The sequence below is a fragment of the Aphis gossypii genome, chromosome X (genome assembly GCF_020184175.1).
Source record: "Aphis gossypii isolate Hap1 chromosome X, ASM2018417v2, whole genome shotgun sequence".
In the NCBI taxonomy this organism is placed as follows: Eukaryota; Metazoa; Arthropoda; class Insecta; order Hemiptera; family Aphididae; genus Aphis; species Aphis gossypii.
The window spans coordinates 55338227-55363129 of NC_065533.1; the positions used below are offsets into that span (position 1 = coordinate 55338227).

General features: G+C 34.6%; 2 protein-coding genes across 6 annotated transcripts; both read right to left on the reverse strand.

Annotated features, from left to right (window-relative positions):
- On the reverse strand, positions 1-6786 carry LOC114127761 (putative uncharacterized protein DDB_G0277255). The gene is made up of 7 exons (XM_027992079.2): positions 3423-6786; positions 3044-3363; positions 2834-2977; positions 2414-2774; positions 1481-1815; positions 1193-1405; positions 1-1107 (listed from the first exon to the last, which is right to left on the reverse strand). Exons 1-7 carry the CDS (start codon positions 6010-6012, stop codon positions 1021-1023), a joined length of 4050 nt encoding a protein of 1349 aa, XP_027847880.2. The 5' UTR covers positions 6013-6786; the 3' UTR covers positions 1-1020.
- Positions 6787-7061: 275 nt separating this feature from the next.
- On the reverse strand, positions 7062-24538 carry LOC126551761 (mucin-5AC-like). Of its 5 annotated transcripts, none has more exons than XM_050205865.1 (5): positions 24388-24538; positions 20626-20735; positions 15969-16257; positions 15206-15451; positions 7062-9462 (listed from the first exon to the last, which is right to left on the reverse strand). In XM_050205865.1, the coding sequence occupies exons 3-5, from the start codon at positions 16234-16236 to the stop codon at positions 7433-7435; spliced, it is 2544 nt and encodes an 847-aa protein (XP_050061822.1). In that variant the 5' UTR covers positions 16237-16257; positions 20626-20735; positions 24388-24538; the 3' UTR covers positions 7062-7432. The 5 variants fall into 5 exon arrangements, with proteins under 5 accessions (XP_050061822.1, XP_050061820.1, XP_050061821.1 ...); XM_050205863.1 differs by lacking the exon at positions 24388-24538 and adding an exon at positions 21036-21427; XM_050205864.1 differs by lacking the exon at positions 24388-24538 and adding an exon at positions 20995-21427.
- Between the last annotated feature and the right edge of the window lie 365 nt (positions 24539-24903).

The window sequence follows — 24903 nt, forward strand, 5'->3', positions numbered from 1 at the left end:
TTTTGTCAATAAATAGGTTATTTTAAGAAGACAATATAAAAAAATATAATATCCATTAAAAGTGGATGTACATTACATAGAACTGAGGCACCCCTAAACTTAATGAGCCTAGTACCTTTAAAGTACAGATTAAACATTTTTAAAAAGTTAAAATTCACTTTCACAGGATACTAAAATATATAACATGGTTAAGATCTATATTAGAAAAAATATTTTAATTGAAACTCAATAAAATTAATATAAATATTGTGGCACAATCCTCCAAAATATATTTATATTAACTTATTAATACATAATACTATTTAAATGACAAAAATATGTTTTTCATACATCAATGAATATGTGACAATGTGATATAATAGTGAAATTGTATAATTCTAAAAATAAAAAGTACTAAAATAAGTATCGATAAATTATAATTTAATTATTAAGTTTATATTTATTTTTAAAAATGTAATTGTTTCAAGATACAAATTCACGATCAATTTGAGTCAATGTTCTTTAACTAATACAGTACTAAAGTACATTAATTAAATCAAGGTTATGACCAGAGGCGCAATTTGGAGTCTTGAGGGTGTTTATCACTCCCAGATTCTTTTATTGAAACTGCGCCACTGGTTATGACAAGTAAACAGTCTTATGGTAACATATACATACATACGTCATACATATTCATATTTATATACCTTTATATATGTGTGTGTGTGTGTGTATGTATATTATGTATAATAAAAGTATGACAACACACGATTTGTTTATGAAAACAAATAACAAATACAAATTGTATAATGTTGTAAAAAAATAAAATATTTAACTGTCAAAAGTACAAAGGTAACCTTTTAGAAATAATTTGGATATAATACAAAATTTAACAATGGCAATAATAAAATGGATAAAGGCACTAAATATTTAACAAAGGCTGTTGATACTATGATATGACAACGGTTACTTCATTAGTTAACTATTATATATTTTTAAAAATATCGTATACCTAAAATATACATTATATTAATGAAATTACTAGGATGAAATTGCTCTGCAATTTGATTGGGTTCTTGAAACAAAACTTTTAGCTTGTGACCATGTATTGCATACCAAATGAAACAGCTATAAACATTTTAATTATAATTATTAAACATTTTTGTATTGATATTAGAACTATATAATATTATACAATTTTTTAAAATCTTACTTTTTCTATCCATTCATCATCAGCTAATAATCGATTTAAAACAGTGGTTTTATCATGAGTTAAACCGTTACAGCTATTTTCATTTTCAGCAGTAACACGTTTGCAGCATTCTTTGTAAATGTAATATTTAAGGTGTTCAAGACTATGTAAAATAGTTAACTTGTCTGCGCACTGAGCGCTAGAACAGCAATGAAATCGCTTTACTGGCACATTCTAAGCAATTTACAAAATTAATTAAAAGTTAAAATGAGTAAAATAAATTTAGTAATATATTGTTTTAATGTTTACCTTAGAAAATGTTATACTAGAATTATTTGAATCAATATTTTTTAACGTCTGAGAACTGTACTCCATACCAGATAGACATATTTCGACAAACTCTTTCTGTTGTTTCTTCATATATTCTTGATAACCACATACTAAGCAACGCAAATTGATGTTATTCCTTGATTTTTTATCTATTGCATTAATTTCCATATTAGGAAATTTTGCAATAATTGTCCATACATTCTCTACTTTGGACAAATCTGTTACTGAATCTTTAAACATTGTAGAATCTATAGTTTGCTTCCAAGTTTGTGTAACTGTTTCAATAGCACTGAGATTGCTTAAAAAATACTCATCTATAAAAACAAAAACATTAATTCAAATTATTATTCAAAATAATAAGTTAAAAATAGGGCTTGGAAGTTGATGACCTTAAAAACAATAAAAAATGACCTAAAAAATTACAAATATTAGTTTTAAATTAATAAAATACATTTTTTTTTAAATATTTTACTCTATTTTAATATAAAATTCTGTATAAATTTATCAAAGCTTCGAATTACTCAAAATATGACATATAAAAATGACAAAAATGTCTTTTAAATAGGGAAATAAAAAAATAACAAATATTTGTTTCTGGTAATTTCCAAGTTTTAAGTTATCGGCATAATAGTTAACAAGAAACGATAAGAAGTGAACTAGTTTAAAATCAGTAAAAACTAAAAATGACTAAAAATGTCAAAAAATGACTTAAAAAATAGTAAACACCAAAATATACAAAATAAAAATTAGTTATTCAGGTTCACATGCTAATGTTTCAAAACAGATTTGTGGCCAGGAGAGGATCATTTAAAAAGTTCCAAAAAAAAAAGCAAAATGCATCAACTTCCGAGTCCTAGTTATAAATTATATCATAATATTATATTATGTTTATATTAAGTGTATTAAGATTACCATTCTCGCGGTAAATTTCTGACAAAAAATTTGGATCTAGCGCTTGTGATGCTAATGACTGGATATACACATCAAAATTGGTACGTAGCATCACACTCTGCTCATCAACAAAAGAGTTTTTAGACAAATTAGAATTTATCGCATCAACTTTTAGTTTAGAGATGTGATTATAAGCTGAACTAGCAGTCTTGACTATAGAATTATTTTGATCAGGTTTGTTGTGATTGTCTGATAATATTTGTACCAAAACTTCAACACCTGATGACTTATTTGGAATGACATTATCACAATTATCTGTTGTAATAATTTGAACATCAACTTGACGGTACATATTATAATGTGATGGACTCCAACCAGTGTACTAAAAAATAAATCAAATGTATTAATGTCATCAACTATTGATTTTACTTTCTTACTTACAGTTGATACACTCTTGTACATATTATTTTCATTGCATCGTGTAAATTTTTGTAACAATGATTTTCCATCAACTCTCCATAAATGTTGCGGATATATAGGATCATTATCCATAAATTGACGTTTTAGAGCAACAAATGTACCAGACTACACAAAATTCATTACAAAATAAATAAAAAAATAAAACCATTAAAATTGAATGCAATATTATACCTTAAATATAGTTGAGTCGTCTAGATGATCATTATTATTATTATTGATTGAAGATGAGGTTGATGGTGAATGACCAATATTTGAATTTTGCTCTTTTGAGTACTTTTTATGACGACTATTGATTGAATTGGAAGTTTTAGATATGTCATTGTCATCATTGTTTGGTATCCAAGCTGGATCAACATCAGAATCAGTATCTGATAAACCATCGTTATCATCTACATCTAATTCACCATTTAAACTGCTAAGCAATTGTTGAGATTTTTCTTTAGCCAATCGGTGAGACAGTTGTCTTGTAGGTTGTTGTATATGATATGTTTCTAAAATTAAAAAAGAATTAGACAAATAAAAATAATAATAACTTATGATTTTTGCATACTTTGTTTTTTAATTGGTACGGCAGAATTTGTTCGTTTCTTTTTCATGGTGCCATTGTTTTTTTTTTTGTTAAAAACATCAACTTTATTTTTTATCACTGATGTTGCTGTTGCACTACTAGATGCCTTAGAAGAAGATATCCACCATTGATCATGTTCATCATCTGACAACCAACTGTTTTCACCATTACTAACATCACTTCTATCGTCACTTACACCGGCTATTGATGATGAAGTTTTGGGCAATGGAAAGTATCGCGGATCGTCATCTGTTGTTGTTGTTGTAACATTATTTATCTTCTTAATATCTTCACTAGAACCATTACGAGATGTCTGTTCAGTTGTTGGTAAAATCTTTGGTTTTGTTAAAGGCACATAAGGCTTAGATATGGGTTTTGGTGAAGACGTTGCTAGTGGTCTTAACAATTTTTTTGATTTATCATTACTTTCAACTACCGGTTTTTCGGTCGTACTGCTTGTACCACCATATAAAAATTTGATATAACTATCAATAAATGAAGGTTTTTGAGCAATGATATTTAATGGTTTAACCTTAGTAGTAGAAGTAGTAGTAGTAGTAGTGTTAGTAGTGGTTGTAGTAGTAGTGGAGTCATCACAAAGGTGACTCAATTCCTCTTCAATGTTTGGGACGATAACTTGTGGTAAAGATGACGTTCTGTTGTCATCATTTACAACATAACTGCCACCCTGCAAATTATTAGTGAAGTCTTGAAAAATGTTATTATGTTGTCTTTGATTATTAGTTTGTGTACGATTGTACAATAATGATGGGCTAGTCGTGGTTACAGAAGTGACTGTAGGTGAAACCATAGTAGTTGTAGGATTATAATATGTTGGATTTACTGATGACACGGTATAATTATTATGATGGGCTGGTTGTGAAATATGTTGTTGTTGATGATGAATGCTAGTCGGTGGTGGTTGAACATTAAACGTTTGAACTGTATTGTTATATTGTTGATGCAATGATGGCTGATGAAATACCCCAGAAGAGATGTTTCCCGTAAAACATGATGAAGTCGAAACAATGGGTGGTTTTTGATGGTCCAAATTCCAACGATGGTTGCGTTGGTGCTGCTGTACATCTAAGTACGTATTTCCATTGGCAGAAACAACAGTTAACGACGTAGGCGTAGGTAACATTTTGGTGTTGCCAGTGACAATATGTTGCTGTAAATGTGGTTGATTATGATGCTGATGAAGATGTGCAGGGGGTGGCTGACGTCTATTAAAATATTGATCACTGTACGCCGACGATGGGTCAATTACAGCAGATTTAGGCAACTGCTGGAGATGCTGGTGCTGATTCTCCATCAAACATTTACTACTGTTACCTAATAAATTTGTCGGTGAAATTGTTTTAGTATTGTCAGGAGCCATTAACCTGGGTTGTTGGTCAATCATTTTTTTAACACCATAACAATCAACATCAGTCTGCATGGATTGTAAATTCTTAACGATATGCATAGGATCACCACGTTGCACTGGACTACCCATCAGTAAGATATTGTCCAATTGCTGTTGAGGCGTTTGGCTAGCAGAGACTGTACTATCGAAATGGTAATATTGCCTGTCATGATTATCAGAAGTCTTTGATTGTAATGGCAAAGGTTGCGTTTGGTAATAATTATTATTTGCTGTTATGTCGTTCATCACGCCGTTGGTCGTCGGCACTGCTGTACGAGTAATAACAGACAAATAACCCACTTGTTGAGATGCGGTTCTCGGTTGGTAACGGTGTTCATACGGTTGTGGAACGTACGTACTGGACACCACCGGCAGACTTTTATCCGAGATGCTGTTGACGATTTTGATTCTATGCTGTGACTGAGGCTGTGGTTGTGCCTGTGGCTGAATGCTGTCGTATTGTTTAATCTTGTTGTTGAGATGAGTGGGCTCGATATAAAAACGCTGAGGATTGATGACCGGCGCAGATAATATCTGTGCGCCGCTAGTGTTGCTGGTGTCCATAATAGCTTTAGGAGACTGCGGGCACGGCGGTTTTCTGTGCTGGTGACGATTGTGATGATGAGCATTGTGCGGTACCACACGTTCATGCGGCAATATACCGAAGGGACTCAGCGCCATACCGACGGAGGTGACGTTCGAAGCGGGCATGACAATGGAAGGAGGTGCCGCGGCTGCGGTGACCAGTTGATGTGGTCCGCCGTGCTGGTGAAACTGTGGCATTACTCCTGCGGAAGTCGTGACCGCCGTCGTGGACAGCATCAACTGAGGCGACGCGGGCAACATGGAACCGGTCTGAGCGGGGTGTATCAACGAGGTCGGCACCAGACCCGTCGGCGGCGTCGGGGCCACCAACAGGGGAGGATATTGGTGATGCTGTACGACGTTGCTGCCGTCGGCGCAGTGTTGCAACGGCATCCTGAGACTGTTGCCGTTGTGACACAGCCCTGTGGTTTTCGTGTTGCTCGCGACGGTCGCCACCGAAGGCCTGGCTTGGGGCAGCATGAGTCCGACGACGGCCGAGGAAGTGGCGGCGCCGGCAATGGTGGACGCCGTCGTGTTCGTGTTGCTGCCCATGATAGTGGAACGGCCAATGGATTCCATTTGAACGCGCGATAAGACACGAGAGACGGCCCTACAGCATTTTTATTATCGGACGTGAAACGCGCGCGAATGTTGCGGCGGCGGCGACGACGACGACGACGACGACGCGCGAGCGAGCGACTACGACGCCGAACGAACCGGACGACAACGACGGCCAAATTCGGATGAAAACGAACGCGGACAACTGCGGCACATCGTAGGAAATCAACGTCCAGACCTATCGTAACGCGGCGGGTCAGAGTCGTTTACCCGGTGAAATATCGCTCGGGTACATGTGCACGTGAATGTAATATTATTATTGTGACGCGATATTGTGTCGTATACACCTATAGGACATTATGTAATAATTATTATTATCGCATGTGCTGCGTATTTAACGTTCGTCCGCCGTGTTTTTTTTTTTGTTTTAATAACGCGGTGGCGATTAAAAAATCGAGTAATAACACGCGCACGGTCGCGTACACGCACACATACGTACAAAAGACACTAATCACACTAATCGCGGTACAACGGTGGTATACACAAAACGCGCGGCGGCAGCATCACGGAACACGACGCGGTGTGCGCACACAAAAAAATGTTATAATATCGAATACATTTTATTATTATTATTATTATTATTATTATTACTATTATCTAAATAACAATATCACGACCGATAATGAAAACGAGTCTTCACCGCTGCTGCTGCGACGGAGTGTGTTGTGTTGTGTACTTGTGTTGTGTGTGTGCGGTGGCACACGGTTTGTCATAACAATCGAGTGGCGGTGGCGGCGGCGGCGGACGGTGGAACGGAGGCGGACGGTGATAGCGTGGAGGTGACGAGAGGCCGAGACCACGCCGCCACCGCCGCCGCCGCCGCGCCGATATTTCCGCGGCCCGGGTGGAGGTAGAAAAATCGAATACAAAAGCGGTTCGCGCGTAACGAACGTAATATTTTATCGATTTGTCGTTTCGGCGCGCAATAACGTCCCCCCAAAACTACGACGTTATTACGAGTGTGAATTACCTGTATATACGGGTAAATGAGACGATGTGTAAAAAAACCGTTTGTTTATATTTTGTTTGTTTATTCTTTCATTCCAATAATACATATAATATATGATGTTATATAGACGAAAATACAATAATATAAATGATATTATAATGATTTAAAATTATATATTATAATATATAATTCGCAGAGAGTAAAATAGTTTTTTTGTTTTTTTTTTTTACAAATATATAGGTATATAGTATATTTAAAATAAATAATAAAATAATAAAAAAAAAAAAATTCACACATAGTATATAATATATATTAAATGATATATATAATATTTAAAATTATAATGTTGGTGGTATTCGATGCGCGTGTACAATGCTAAACAAACGTCATACGAATCTTCGTAATAACTGCAGCGGTTTCCCCGTTCCCAGGTCAGTTGGCCGAGGACCACATTGCCAATCGGGAACCGCTCCTGGACAACGGTAACGGAATGGATTTCTTCGGGGTGCCGTTTGCGAGCGGCGGCGGCGGCGAGGAAACGGCCGTCAAGCCGCTGCCGGCGGACTGCCGCCTTACCGGTATTTTCGACACGATCGGCGAGTTGCTGAAGCTGCTGTTGGTGGGCGACGGCGAAGTCGACGACGTGGACGACGCTGACGACGAACAGCACGACGTCGCGGCGGCGGACGACTGCAGCGGCGAGGACAGCGACAGCCGCAGGGTGGGCAGCTTTGTGACGGGCGATTTGGGTTCGGCCGCGGAGGGCGGCGCGTCATCGACGTCGACGCAAATGTTTTTAATGTTGTTTTTATTCTTGTTGTTGTTGTTGTTGTTGTTGTTTAGTAACACTCCGTTGCATTCGGTCTTTGCGACGTTTCCGCCGCTCGTGTCTTTACCGACCACCATTCCTGTTCCGTTCATCGTCGACGTGTCATCGACACACGGCGGGAATTTCGACTTGTCGGCGGCCAACGCGTTGTTGTTGCAATTATTGTCCTCGTCGTCCTCTTCTTCGTCCGACGAAAACGACGGCAACGACGCGTCTTCGATACTGGTCGTGGCGCCGACCACCACGTCTCGGCCGTCGTCCGCCACGAGCGCGGCCACGGCAGCGGCGGCGGCCGCCTCCTTGTGGCCGATTACTGCAGCAGTCTTCTCTGTCGCGACTGCATCGCCGCCGCCGATTACTGCAGCAGTCGTCGTTTCGGCTGCAGCTGCACCTGCACCGCTGCCGATCACTGCACCACCGCTGCCGATCACTGCACCACCGTCGCCGGCGCCGATTTCGACCGACGGTCGTTTCCCGAACGTCGACATTGGTGGCGGCGCCATGGCGGTCGTGGTGCACCAGTAATAGTCGTCGTCCACTCGGATTTCGCTGATCGGCGGCGCGGCGGTGGACGGCTTGGGCGGCGCGGCCGTGGACGGCTTAGTCGGCTCGGCACAGACAGCGACCGGAACCGACGTCGGTTCCGGTGCGGCTGCGGTACAGGCGACGGCTGCAGTGGCCCGCGTCACCGGAACAGTCGGAGGCGCTACCGGCGCGCTGTACTTGCGCGGCGGCGGCGGTGGCGGCGGGTTAGCGTGTTTCGGTTCGTCGCCGTTTTTCTGCACCGCGGGTTTTGCTACCGTCACCTGCAATGGTCTGCTGCCGCCGTCGTCGTCGTCGACGTCGACCGTTTTCAAAGGCGGGACGGTCGCGTTTTTGTCGTCCGGCACCGCTTTGTCTTTTTCCGCTTTGACACCTTCGTCCTTGTCCGCCACCGCGTCTTTAACCGATTCCGCGGCTGCCTGCAGCACTGTTTTATCCTTCTCCGATGCAGCTGCCGCCACTGCCGTCACGTCTCTGTCGACGGTCACCGTCAACGCGGCGGTCGCGTCCTTGTCCGACTGCGTGCGGACGCTTTCCGACGGATTTACCGTGCAACACTGCACGCCACTGTCCGGTGACGACTGCGCTTCGGCGTCGGCGGCCGATGCACCGTACTCAAGAGTGCGGTAGCGCAACGATCCGCCGTGATTCCTGGCTGGCCGTTCGACTTCCGCGGTTTCGCTGACCGTCGTCACCGTACACGGAGAGCTCTGAACCGGCGGCGCCGCCTTTCCCGCGAGGACCGCGTCCACGCGGCCGCTTTCCACGTCGCCGTCCACGACGTCCTTTTCCGCGTCCACGCCACGGTTACCACTTTCGCCCCCTTTGAACACCGTTTGTCTCTGGTTCCACAGACGTTGAGCTTGTCCGCAGACGGTCGACAGTAAGCTCGATTTCCCACATTTCGCCGCACTGTCGTCCGCGCATTTTTCCGGTTTTCCCGGGGCCGCTTCCCCCTCGGTTTCCAGTTCGATGTGCAACCCGTACTTGCGGCTCAGCTCGACCAGGGAACGACTCAGATCCGAGGCTGGAGGTCTGCTCTGTTGTTGTGGCCCCTTATCAAACACCAACCGCAACGAGACCAATTGATCTATACAAACAATAATTCATAAAACATTAATTTTTTTACAATATAGGTAGGTTAACATACATTTATATTTATTATTTATTTTATATTTTTTTAACGGCGAACCATCGATAATTAAATTCGCGTTATTGAATCGCGATATTATAATATTGGGTTTAATCCATTCGAAATAGGTAAGCTTAATGCAACTTAGTTCGCAAAAGCTACGAAATAGACGTAAATCGTGGAAGGAGGACTAAAATGGGCTTATTCACCACCCAAAAGTTACAAAACTTAACTTCGTCAGTATAGTAAATAATGTTAATGCGTATAAATTTATACAACTTGACCTCCCAGATTTATAACCATAAACACGCCAATGATAGGCGATACGACGATGAGTATATTATAATAAATATATTAACGATTGCATCGTCACGTCGACCGGCCACTTTTATTACCTAGCCCCAACGTCGTATATTGAGAATTATCAATTAACGGTGTTCTATGAATCGTGTTTCTTGTATTTGTTGTATGATTTAAAAAATCTCACCATTATGTTATTTTCATATAGGAAATGTATTCGCCTAAATGCAATTACATAAATTTTACAGGCAAATATTAAATTCTATTTCCATGTATATTATATTATTATATATAATTACCAATCTAAGTTCTACTCATTACTTATTAGTCAATAATAATAAATGAAAATCGTTTTAAAATTACAATCTAAAACAAAGTAAATAGTCTAAGTAAAAGCTCTTAAGCATAAATGTAATTGTGTAAAATTATTAATTAAAAATTCCCACACTATACAAATTATGAAGGTGTAAGGTAGAAAACTACAAATCATAACCAAAGCTCAGAAGTTCTAACACTAAAAATTAAAAGAAAAAGTAAGTTTAAGCGCTTTAATATGCATTTTAAAACACCTAAATTAATATAAAAAAAAATATCAATAAACATTGAAAAATGTATGCAAATTAAAACTGTTTTATACATATATTTTTTAATATGATACCTATTATAGGAATTTACTATTTAAGAACTATAGGCATTTGGTCCAACTTTGGAACTTAAATACTTTGAATTCGATAATAAACAATACCTTTAACATTATTCGAAAAATAAATAAATTATTGAAAATAATTGAAATAAATTGTCTGCAGATGTGATCGGCAATGACAACCGATAATGTGCTTATGTTCTATTTGAAAATCAAAATAGGTACAATATGTTATCATTCATGGTTTATATATTTGTATACTTTACTAGAATTGTAATGTTTATATGTTATATCCTTAATCATATGAAAATATGCCTATAAGTCAGAAAAATAGGACTAGAAACCGTAAATAATAAATGCATAAATTAGAAAAATAAAATTTCTCATACCTACATCAGGAAAGTATGAATCAAAATTGTATTTTTTTCTGATATTTTATGGTTTATCAAAAAAAACATATATTTACTAGAAATCTCAAGCTCATAACCAATTAAAAACTAAACCTATAAAAACTAATTAAGTATAACATATAGTATCATACATATTAATTTATAAATGTAACAAAGAGATAAATCATAAAATAATTTGCATACACAATAAAAAAAAAACTTAAAGTTTACAGTTATAAATATTTTACTTCTTCGAATGTCAATTAGTCATAACTCATAAGTGCACAACTAATAACTATCAGAAATTACTAGAATTTCAATTAAGTACTTTTTTGAATTTACTTAATATTTGTATTATTCCTTTAATATATACGCAATAAAAAAACGTAATACAGATAAAAATGTCCAATAGATATCTTATGTACATTGTTCATGCTCTTTTATGAAGGTATTTTTTAAAAACACAATATTATGTGAGCCTATATTTAATTGTTTTGTATGCTGAGCGTCAAACACATGATTAGATTCTTTCAATATCGTTATAGTACATGCTTATTTACTAGTTAGTACTTAGTATTCTAATCGTAACAGTTTATTTAATACTTTGGTTAATACTAAACATACTTAACTCATTACATAGGTATAGTGTATTGAATTATAAATATCCGATAAGAAAGTTTTTTTTTAGAAAAATATAAAATGTTTGAATTTCGCCAATTGAAAGTAAAATAATTCATTACATCATGTGGTTATATATTTTTACAAAGATTTTAGATATACCTATTAAGTTGTATTTATGAAGCATACATATAGTTAGAGTGCTATGAAAGCGTAGCGAGTGAACGCCAAACGCTCAATAACTGTAAGATTATGACCCGTCCTAATCGCGGTTTTCGGTTTAAATTTATCATAAAATAAATTGTCAATGTTTTTACATTCAGTTTTTAATAAAAAAAAATATTCAAACATATCTATCTTACGTGTTTTATTGTATACCTAGCTAGTTGTATAATTGGCTTGTATAAAATAATAGTGGTTTTATCTTAAAATATAAACTCGATTTACTACATTGAGGTGTAAATGGGTGACTATTAATAAAATGAAAGTTAAAGTCGAAATGCATTGAATCATAAAATCCTTTACACAATTTTTATCATCTATACTGCAGTATACATAAATAATAATTTATTAAAAAAAAGAAAATAACCAAATTTGAAAGTATTTTACAATCACAAAATTAATATATTCAACTTTAAAAGTAATAAGCATTGGATATATAATATTTATTATATAAGTTATAGTTTAAATGCAATATAGTATATAATAATTAGTTTTTATATAAAATTACGTATACGTACTGTGAATTTTATTTTATAAATCGTTTTTTTATAAGTTATAAACTTATAACTAACTACCTACATTAATAACTTAAGTTGATATAATTATTTATTCGTAACAGAATAAATATATTTTAATACTAATATATCTACGAGGAGTTAATAATAGATAGATATCTCACAATATGAAATATTTAAATATTAAGTATAAACAAATATCATTATTTTTTTTATCTAATATACACATAGATTCTTTTAAAAAATAAATATGAATAAACTAACTATTATTATATTTTGAACTTATATAGGTAACTTCAATAATTAGAATTTATAACTAATTATACCAATTAAAATATTTAAAATAAATTCCTGATGTAAACCAAAGACATATCCCATCTAGATGTGTAATATATATATTAAAAATATTTAGTGAAATTATAACATGGATATTTTATTCGTGAAGGGATGTCCCAGAAAACAGAAATAGTTAAAATTTTAATATTCAAAAACTTTTAGATACTAGAAATTGTATACAAATAATATATTTAAGGATATTTCATATTGTTTTTATTTGACGTAAATGTAGAATAAATGTAGGATATTACGTAAGAGTAGTTATTATACTATTTTAATAATATTGTTTTTAGAAACAATTTTCAATAAAACAATATTTTTATAAAAGCATCCATGTATGAAGTAGATAGTATCTTCATGGATATTATAAGCGATTCTTCTTAAAGAAATTCTAAAGCACTCAAAGCATACAATGCGAAAATGTATATCTGTTCCGACTCGTTTAGTAACATAACCAATTTAAAAAGTAGGTAATGCACTGACTGATCATATAACCGTATCTACCATTCCAATAAAAGTAATAAGTATTATAGCCTTATAGGTCCGTTTCATAGTGATACCCTGGGGTATCACAACATAAAAGGTAATGAGGAGGTTTTCGGAAAATCTGCTTGAAATACAATAAACAACAACAAAATTGGCAATAGCAAAACACTATATTTTTCATACGGTTTGTATACGTAAAAACATATAAATAATAGTATACTGCTATGGAATACTGAATGGCACTGTGTTACAAAAAACAAATTAAGAGAAATAAAACACTTATCATTCTATTTCCTTTGAACTCCTCATTATAATTTACTAGATAGAATCAAAAATGGTCACACCAAGATCTCACATAAATACTTGATAATTGATGGTACAAACACAAACTAAATCTCCATTATATCCTTCATACAATGTAATAAATGACCGGTCAAACACATTTATACATACTCCAAACTTTACAGATGCTAAAAATGAATCCGACATACAACATACTGTACAATCGTATCATTTTCAGATGTAAAAAGTCTAATGTTAGTTAATAACCTTGTAGTTAATGGTCAAAAAAAAAAAATGTTAATGTATTTTAAACTACCATATTTTATTGGATACCACAAGTACCTACTATAAGTACGATCAAACTAACGCATGTAATCGTAACTTTACAGTTGTAAACCACAATAATTATTCCCTACCAGGAACAGATTTCTAAGGCAAATATTGGTTTCATTGATAATATTTTACAATACCTATAGGCTACGGTTAATTAACCTGGTTTATTTTTAACTATGTGTTTTGAAAAATCCTTTAAGCTTTAACAAAAGAACAATTGATAAAAATATAATTTATCATTACAAAGCTGTTCTTTTTTTATACTTTATTTTGTTTCAGCGTATACTTAAGTCTTATAGCACCCACTTAAAATTAAATATTAATATTACTAGGTATTTTTATAAATATGAGTAAATTAAATGTAAAATAATGATAAATTATACTTATTCACAACTTTAAAGTGTCTATAAGTTTAAAATATGTATTGTATATAATATAACAATTTATTATATATTACACGGAAAATGTAAGAAATCAACATTATAACTAAATACTCGTATATATAAAATCGGCTATTTAGGTACTTGTTTCATGAAATCAGAAAAATTTGATAATTGAATTTTGTGAATAAAGCAGAATTTTTTTTACCGAATACAGAATTATTTAATTTATTACGCTGCAGTTTTTTACACGATAGGCGAAAATTTAGAAATATTTTTAAAAAAATATCACTCAAGAAATATATTTTTACAAAAATTATTACTTTTAATACAAATTAATGAAAAAAAAAATGTTTAAGCTGCCCAAAACGTAATTTCTCATTGGATGATCAAAAGTAAAACTTTTATTTTTTAATTTTTTTTTTAATTTTCGTTTTTAATTTAAATCATAAACATAAAAAATATATAATAAATTAGATTCCTTAGTTTTTACTCCCAACAGTTTATAGATATCGAAAATACACAGTAAGAATATTATGTTTTATAGTTGAAAGTTCAAATTTTGTCGAAATTCGTTAATAGGCACAACAAGTAGGTACTTATATAAACTACAAACATACATATACCTACCTACATTTCTGTACTACACAATGTCAGTCGGTTTTGATCTACGAGTTATAACTACATCAAATATAGATAATATATATTTGATTTAATGAACTTATACAGTTTGATTATTATTTTCGTGTGTTTTATGTATTTTTATGTTTTTAAAAAGAGCCTTGTCAATAATATAACAAAATCAACAGTATTATGTTTTTAAAAATGTTAATTTTATATCCTAGTCAATTTTCGAGTCGATTTCAATCGACCTAATGTTATATAACAAATATATATTTTATTTTATCTTAAAAAATGTGTATACATAATATATATTTTAATAAATTTAACTTGGGCTTATTAAATTTGTATACAAGTTAAATTATATTTTTTTATATATGTATAAACTATGTATACATTTTTAAACAAATACAGTTACTTATTTAATCCACCTAATAGTATATATCTTATAGACTAATTAGCCTTAAAAAGTAAAAATCAATTTCCATTTAAACTATTGTAAATACAAACTTGACTATATTTTAAATTATTATGTATTATTACTTTAAATAGACATCAGTTTTTCTTATATTTTACCTTTTGATCCATCGTTATGTTTACACATATAGATTTTTTTGCCATCTTCTTCTTTTAATGACAATTCATTTTCCAGCGACCCTTCGCTTAAAGACGACGAGGACACGCGCACGACTCTAGTCAATCCCTTTTTAGTGACGCAGTCACTATTATAAGCATCCACTGAAAATGCTGGATTATCAGTGCCACCATTTTTTAGTTGATGATTTTTCACAGGAGCCGATGTTTGTAGTACGAGATTTTTGTCTGTTGAAATGTATACAGATTTACATATTTTAAGAAAATAAAAACATTTTATTTAATAATATAAATACATTTATTTATTTATATAATTAATCCATTGTTATGAACTTAACCAAACACCACAATGTATGTATTATAAATAAACGTGACCAAAGTAATTTTATTGTAAATAAATACTAAAATTTATTTGAATAATTCAATATTAGTTAATAATATACTGTTGTCACCACTTGATTGTACGGAAATAGTACCTAAAAAGACATCAGACATTCGTATAGTATGAGGCGACATTTGGCGAGACATCATTGGAATCCCTAGTCAACGGATTCCAATGCACATGTTGTATCCTAACATAGAATTCCAAATTTCTGATTTCTATTTTGAAATGTTAGCATGAAATATTATCATATTATTATATATTCGAGGAATTCAATACACGATAATGTGTTTATGTATAATAAGTGTACAACACTATAAGCATGTATAAAATATGTATAGTAATTACTAATTTTATTATTACCTGAATTGCTTTTCCACCATAACGATGACCAGTCATGTTCTCTTCTCTTACAGTAAATAAAATATATCGCAACAATTGCCAAAATCAATAACATAGTGCAGAGGAAAGTTGTCCATACCACAGCGGACATATTACTCGAGCCGCAATGCTGCTGTCCTTCGTCTGCCATCACTGAGTTTTTCGTAGTTATGGTTGTGATGATGAATAATAATAATAGCACAAAACGTGTGAAAATGTCACTCTTCCACCGTGGCCGGGGCCACCACATTATTGGATTTTCCCACGAGCTCTATAAGAAAAGTTGTCAAAACACCGATAAGTAAACACAAGAACAAAATATAAAATTATTATATTATAGAGTGTTGATATTTTATATTTATTTATGTATATTAACTAAAATACTACGTTAACTCTATATAGTCTACATATACGCATATATAGGTACCTACAACCGAAAATTTTTCTTGTGTCTAAATTGTCCAATTAACAAACACGCTTTCGTCGATCCGATGAAAGCGCTTACCAAAAATAAACTCACAAGCCACGGATGTGATGCTGCTGCTGCTGCTATATGCCGGCACACCGTGTTTCTCTCGAAGAATGCAGTTTATCGGACGTGTCGTGGGTGCGCCGGGAAAGAGAGAACCTGTCTGCCAGGTACAGCTACCATCTTTGCCTACTTTTACAATCTCGATAATATATCGTGTACGATACATAATATACACACAACTGTACAATATATAAGCATGTTGCGTGTATATCGGTCTCACGCGTGCGAGATGAGCAAATTAAATGTATATTTTAAATATGTACACAAATCTAAGTACCTATATAGTCAAACGAGGCGTGAGGCACGTGACGACATAAGAAGGCAGGTCATAATTTGATCTTAATTATAATACAGAATACATTCTTCTTGTACGAATAATAGTGGATTGGTATGATGGTACACACGTTAGAGAGAACCATACGGATACGGTATACCGATATTTATCATCTCAGTCGTTCACTCGCTCACATGGTAATGTGGTATAAGTATATAGTAAAAGCGCTCTAATGAATATCAATCATAATAATGAGTGACGAGTGATTTTAGAGTTGAAACACGTCCTGTTATAAAAGCGAAATAAAATTATATTTTCAAGGGCATCAGCAAGTTCATAGACGTGTTTATATTTTTTGAAAAGGGAGGGGAAATATAATAATAAGTATGCTATTGACGAGGTCCAATCCCAGCAAACTCAGTATTATATATACACGTAATATATATACATCAGTGGCGTATACAGGGGGGAATATATGATGGGTGATAGAACCCCCTTTAATATGTTTGATATTTAAATTATTTTGTAATTAAGTATAAAAATACTATGAGTCATTAATGTTATTTTTTCAAAAATAAACACAGTCGAACCAGTCGGTATATGCATTGATTGGCCGATTATTTTTTTTTGGTCTAAACTATATTTTAATTTATATAATATATATATATGTATACATATTGATGACAACCCTCTTAAAAAATTATTGATACTCCACTTACGCCACTGACATACATACATAGCGGAGAATGGTAACTATTAAACTATGAGTTGATGAAATAGTCATGACTGCAGTAGTCAGTATGGACTTAACAGCCATATAAGGTATTTCATACTCGACATGTTGCAACTTGCAATAAAGGTATACATGTAAACTTTGAAGTATGTAATAACCCTGATAACTAAAAAAAAATTATATTTTAATAACGATTTCTATCATTCATCGAAAGTGGTAGGAGTTATTGATGTGGAATTTATTATTATTAATAATTAATTCTCATATCTACCATGAAATCGGTATACAAAAACAATCCCTAATCATATTTTAGAGTTGTACAATTATGTTACATAACTAAATGTACCAAGTCGGTAGATTTTTTTTCAGATGATATTTCAATTATTTTCCGATAAAAGTTCCAAAACAACCTCGATAATTTTATCTTTGTTATACTTCTAATACAATATGGCATACTGTGATATTTGTTTTCGAATTTTCGATAGTATGGTTGAATGTTCAGTTAAGCAGAGATTTTTAAACTATATAATAGAACTTGTTGTTTTACTACGCCTTATTTATATACAATATAGAATCACATTAAAATGACTAAAGGCTAAATGCAGATAAGGCAGAACAATCGCAAATTGTAAAAGCTCTGCTTAAACTTTATAGTATTGATGAGTAACAGATTATAGCCTCCTGGAAAATCGTTTTTGGAATTTAGTCATTAAGAATGATTTATGTAGGTAGTAGAAAAAATATTTAAAAAGAACCTATACACACACATATCATAAGAGTTGTTATTCTCGAAACACGGCAGGTCGACGTTTTCTATTTTTAACGAATTCCTTAGTCTCTCGGTTAGTGTCCCATCCTTCTTGCCGTCTTCCCAGAAAAAATCTCTATATACGCCCCTAGCTGTAGTAGGTATATATCATGTAATAATATATACACGCACGAGCCACGGATACGGCCGGTTATAGGTATATATATATACTGCAATATGTGATATACATTATACATATATATATATATTGGTAGATAGCACGGCTATAGATACTAGTATCTATAGCCGTGGTAGATAGGCAAGTACACATCGTACAACCTACCTATATGTACAATCTACGACCATACGATATGTGTATATGATATCGGTGCGTGTGGGGATGCACTCGTCGGTGCAGCGGAGAACGCCGGCGCATGCAGCACTCTCTCCCGCGGTCGGAACCGACATGACCTCCAACCGGATACATGGAGCCGGCACCGTCGTCGGCCCACCCGCGGCACAATGTCACGGTCACCGCCGTGCGCCGGGCGAACGTGTATTTATAATAAAGGCAGCAATAATATAACGATACGAAACTCGATGGATTTGTTTTTTTTTTTATGGGTGTCTGGTGCGGTTTCGTCGCCGCGGTGAGATACGGCGAGCAGTTTGATTTCTTGCTCAAACTTCGACGGCGACCGGTTGTGTGCGTATATTATACACGTTTACAATATATACGTACGTATATAATACGGGTATATCTATTATTATTATTATTTAAGCGTATCCTACGCGGCGACGGATCCGAAAATGTTTACCCGGGTCCCGGAGCGATGTGAGTACGACGAGAAAGTGCCGCCGCCGCCGGCCGGTTTTCTACTGTGCGCGCCCGTCGTCGGACTTACGGCCACCGGGTAGGCACGCGGGACGTCACCTGTAGGCTGTTGTAGTACGCATTCGTCTTACCGTTGTACGGGCATGACCATATAGGCGTATAAGAGGTTTACAACACTCGTATACGTTTCAGTAACACGCGAGATGTACTATATAACATTATAATATATATACATAGATAATACGTATACCTGCAGTATAATATAATATAGTAAGTATAGTGTATAGTAGCGTACGACTATATATTATAACATGTGCACGTATTTAGTACCTATTACAACTGAACGTAAGCTTTGGCGGTGTACAATGCGTGATGTGTCTGCCGGATATTTATAATTCACCTGCACGACATATGCACTTGAAATGAACGAATGGTACTGAAGTATATATAATATGTATAATATATGTAATAATAGGGAACGTACATAATATTATTATTATAGCGTATAGAATAACGTCGACGACGACGACGGTGCGGTCAGCTGCATATCGGTGCATCCGGTTTCGTGGTGGTAAGATTATTATAATAATTATCGTCATCATCAACGAGTATATAATGTACACGACAGCAGCAGACACAGGTACACTTGCGCCAGACGCATTGTACACATCACAACCCTAACGAAACCTGTTGCGCTTGCGCGGTGCTATTGTCCTGCGTCGAGTATATAATAATATTATGTATATATTATTATTATCATTATTATACCTACACGTAATAATATTGTGTTGGCGTGAACATGACAATGACGGCGGGAAAAATGGTATTCTCACCGCGTACGCATATACACATCACTCGTCGTTTCACACAACAATTACTTTACCTATCGTATAATAATATAATAACTATTACCAACATAGGTATACAATATATAATATTTATATCGTTTTCTAGACACATCCACGATACGCATCCACCGATACTGAATTTATTGGCCGACTGCGTATATAATTATTAGTCTCGTCGGAATTCATATATATCGTTATTCTGTATACGCGCGGATAACCGTAGGTATATTTCCGGAGTGCGTCCCGCGCGAAAAAGAGAAAATTTCGACCTATATGTTAACGGGTCCGTTTCGGTTAGGCCACTGCAATTAATCGTACTTAGGTATATGTCTATATAATATATGCGTTGCACGCGGAACCCGCGGGTTACCTATAGGTGCATATATATATATATTATATTCGAGAGTGATATGCACTCCAGATACATTATATTATTATATAGGTAAATACCTACATAATACTTAATACAAATTAAAACAATTTAAATTACCCTACGGAACGCGTCATAGTAGGAAATTGATGTATATATCGACAGACAACGTAATTAATTTACAACGCTATTTAAAAGTGTCGTGCTTAAGTATATATATATAGGCGATAAGATATATTATACTATGTATCTATTGTATACGAGTATGCGGTAGTGTTAATAATATTGTTAATACTCACTCGAAATGTTGACGCTTATACGTTCCGTGAAAATCTCAAAATATCTCTGTTCGATGCCGTCACCGCCTGTTAAGTCGTAGGTAAAGATGCGGTGATCCCGAGGTGAAAATCTGTTTCGATGGGAAAAACAACAAAAATTAGACTTCATAGTATAACACGTTATAATAATATAATATAATATAAGGGTATAGAACGAGAGCGCAATAAAGTTTAGCGAAACGTTATTGTAATCTTCGGTGCAGGTATCTCGTATTATCGTTATTATCGTCAGGTATATAGGTATTTATAGTAAACAGCATAATATTATAATAATCGAAATTAAAAACATCGTGTCGCTCGCGACCGTATATTATGATATTGTGCACTTACATTACTATAACGCGAACCGATCAAATTTTTTTTTTACCAACCTTCCTATATAGGTACGAAGTGTATGTTATTACGAGTTACGGTGGTATTACGAGCAAAACAATATTATAATATTATTTTCGTGTTGCTACTGGTGCTGCTGCTGCTGCTGCTGCAACACTATATACGCCGCACTGCGCGCAGGTCGACGACGATATTGCGACTGATACACTGCACGTACCGCACGAGAAGAACACGGTACGACTACGAGTTGCCGACCCCGCCGAGACGCTCTTCGCCGGCACAACGAAAAAAAAAAAACGACACGCGGCGGCGGCGGCGTTGTGTGGATTTTCGTTCGGTGCGTGTGTAAAATTTCACTATTCGCCCGCCGGCCGAATGCCTACAACTTTTACGCCGCACACAAACGACGACGAGCGCGCTCGCACGCACACGCGACGATATTCTCTGGGCGGCGCGCGTGGTGTAAATATTATAATAGAATTATTATTACGTACGTACGTTTTTCGGGCATGTCATTATAATATCGTCGTCGTCGGCGGCGGCGGACGGGCCGGGGGAGCGCGCGGAGCCCGGCAAACGTTTCGGTAGGCGGCCGAACCCAACCGGTTTTCGGTCGCCGCCGCCGTTTGGCTTTTCACTAAAAAAATAATATTATTACGATAATAATCGCGCGCGATGTGCGCGGCTCGTCGTCGCCGTTAATGGGTATAATATATTATATTATTATTATTATTATTTTGGGGACCACCGCCGCCGCTCTTTGCCTTGCCACCTCGAAATTACCATATTTGATTTGGATTTCCCGTGTCGGCTTAACGCGTTTCTATAACGGTTGTGGCGGCGGCGGTGACGATAGGACGCACGCGCTTTTGTCGTCACCGACCCCGATGAATAGGACTTAAACGATCATCGTTACTATAACGTAAAAATATTATTGTCATATTACGGTTTACGTAGGTACCTACTCGTTGTATTATAATACCTACGCACAGACGGTTACGCCGACTTAAATATTATGTAGGTACAGCGATCAACGCGGATGACTATATTTTTATAGTGTCTACGACGAGAACAATTCGGTATTTAGTAAAAAAAAAAAAAAAAGTTAAAAATAAATTCCATCGCCGCCGTAAATATTATTATTATTATTATGTAGGCAGGTATGCTTACAGGTTCTGACGAGTCGTTAATATAGAAAGCTAAAGCTGCAGTAGATAAGCCGCCGGGAGTCGGGGGGGTTCACACGTACGTATATTATTATAATACAAGCAATACAAATTGATGTTAAAATATGTATGTATACGACCGTCGATCGTGTACAGAATAGATATGTCTATGCGTTTTTCTCTATTTTTATTGTGATTATATTACCATAGTAAAACATTTTTATGTACCGATGCAGATTGCAAACATATCCCATTTCGACCGTGTGGCGTGTCGACCGCATAATATAATTAATAACAATAAATATCACATCACTCAAACAATGGGCGCATAATATTGTGTGGCACGATGTGACAAAACGCCGTGACCACTTCATAAACGTTTAATGTTCGACAATAATACGAAACGATCGATGAAAGATATTCGGTTGACTGTTAGTATTTTATGTCTCCTATAGGTACAGTGGCGTAAATTGGTCCCGATTTCTGGCGGTATGAAAAAGTATTTAATTTTTCGACCAAAAACGTTCCAACATATTATTGATAAATCTCTTATTATATTATCGATTATTAGATTTTATTATTAACTAATAGTTATTAAATAAGTTCTTAAAAGGAAAAAATGCAACGGTTTATATTTTACCTACAGGAGAATATTAAAATATCACGAATGAAACCATATGGAAGGGTTACGAATGGTTAATGAGTGATAAAGCAAAATTTATCTTTGGATCGCATGTTGCATTTACCTATAACAATTATAGAAATTGGACTGTAGAGGTTGGCGAAATGGGCGGACGCAACTAAATAAGAGGGCTCATTTGAGTTAAATCAAATTGGTTTTTTGTAAAAAATGTATTTTTCTTATTAATTATTTAAATCAAGTATAAATGTGTATTGTACAAAAATTACATACTGGATTGCGGTTTGTATATTTTATTAGTGTACTACTTTTACATTTATACTAGGTATATTACTATACCTACTCGTACATAATGATATTTGCGTGCATGGAACGTACAGCCATGTAACAGCTATTAATTATTAACTTATTAACTATAACAACTCAATAATTTGAAAAATATAGCGGAATTTTAATTAACACGTAAGAATGTAATACAATAATATTATAAAAATTATAATCAGAAAAATGAAAAGAAAATAAGCGCCAAAAAATGAAATTGCCAAGGGCGCTATGGAGAGTAGTTACGGCACTATAAGTAGTTCTTATTTTTATAATAATAACAATAATTTCTTTATTACGGAATAAAATATTCCAATATCAATAATAACAATATAATAATAATCTATATTCTATATACATTATATGTAGTTTAGTAAGTAATATTTAAATAACAATAATAATAAAATAAAGACAAAGCTTATCGAGAATAGGTAGGTACTTAAAGAAGCAAATCAAAATGTAATACAGTAAAGTGTTATGTGCAGACATTAAATGTTAGCAGGACTATGTGACAAATATTTAGTTTTAAAATTTGACAGATAGAATGTAGGTTTATTTCTAGAGTTTATTGTATTTACCTTAAAGTTTAATAGGTACTTCAAGAAGTTCTGGACAATCAATCATATTATGCTAGTATGCAATCATTTCAATAAGAATATTAAATTTAATGTGAGGTATCTATTTTTTAAAGAATCAATTTTAAAAAAATTACTGCTTATATTATATCCCGAACGAATGAGGGGTTCTTTTCACGTTACATTTATATGACAGTTATCTTAAAAAATTATTTTGAATTGAGGAAAGGCTGGTATTTTGTTCGATATTGTCAGTATGCCATAATAAATGTAGCATATTATATTTGAGATTTAACTAATGAGAAATATAAAGTTTTTAATGCTGAGCTAGTAAAGTATATAGATATTAAGAAATCAATTACACATAAATTGAATATCAAATGAGCAGACTGCAACGGAAAAATAATGCCAACAGACGTATTTTAGCTTAATATAATAGCAATAGGTAATGTATACCTATTCCGACTACTCCTTTGTATATAGCATAGAGAAAATTACAATTTTGTACCTACCATAATAAATGTTTAGTTTTAAAAATATAAATTATAAGTCGAGGTAACTAATACGACCTATTCATACAAATGTTCTCAATTTTTTGGCGGTACAAAAAGATGTGATTGCACTGGTCAATCGATATCGATCTTGTGCATTATATAATAATAATATAAAAGAAGATGTAGGTACTGACCGACTAATCAACATGCAGCCAAAACTATGATAGCTATAAATTAAAGTCTTGAAGTTTATTTTTTTTAAAAAACTTAAATACGCACTCAGAAAATATTATTAAAAAGTTTGCATTTTAAAAACGGGCTAAGGCAAAGATTTTTTGGCTAACGAATAGCTTTTTGTTTATATTGGGTTTCCATTGGTTACCTCATCACCTGTGTTATTTATATTCGGTCAAAACCGTCCGAACGATCGCGTTTAAAATCTGTGTAGTGTAGTTATGCATTTAACAGAGTTTTAGACGAGATAAACGCTAACGAGGTTTGGCACTAACATGGCAGTTATTTTTATTTTACTTTTTTTTATGTATTATAATAATACAATATAGTCCACACTCTACACGTTGTCGGCGAAACGAGAATTGATATTACTCCGTTTACCGATTCTGCAGCGTTCGGTCACAAACCGAGACATAGATGGCGCGACGAAATTGACGTCTGGCAGTGGCAACTAAAACTTGTAGTACTATATCTAT

Excerpts from the sequence above, each read along its gene's own strand:
- LOC126551761 (XM_050205865.1), bottom strand. The coding sequence starts at position 16,236 with ATGTGGTGGCCCCGGCCACGGTGGAAGAGTGACATTTTCACACGTTTT. Across the intron at positions 15,452-15,968 it reads ATGGTGGAAAAGCAATTCAG|ACAAAAATCTCGTACTACAA; the intron begins GTAATAATAAAA and ends ACATTTCAACAG. Across the intron at positions 9,463-15,205 it reads ACATAACGATGGATCAAAAG|ATCAATTGGTCTCGTTGCGG; the intron begins GTAAAATATAAG and ends TTGTTTGTATAG.
- LOC114127761 (XM_027992079.2), bottom strand. The coding sequence starts at position 6,012 with ATGGAATCCATTGGCCGTTCCACTATCATGGGCAGCAACACGAACACG. Across the intron at positions 3,364-3,422 it reads CGTACCAATTAAAAAACAAA|AAACATATCATATACAACAA; the intron begins GTATGCAAAAAT and ends TTTTAATTTTAG. Across the intron at positions 1,816-2,413 it reads AGAAATTTACCGCGAGAATG|ATGAGTATTTTTTAAGCAAT; the intron begins GTAATCTTAATA and ends TTGTTTTTATAG.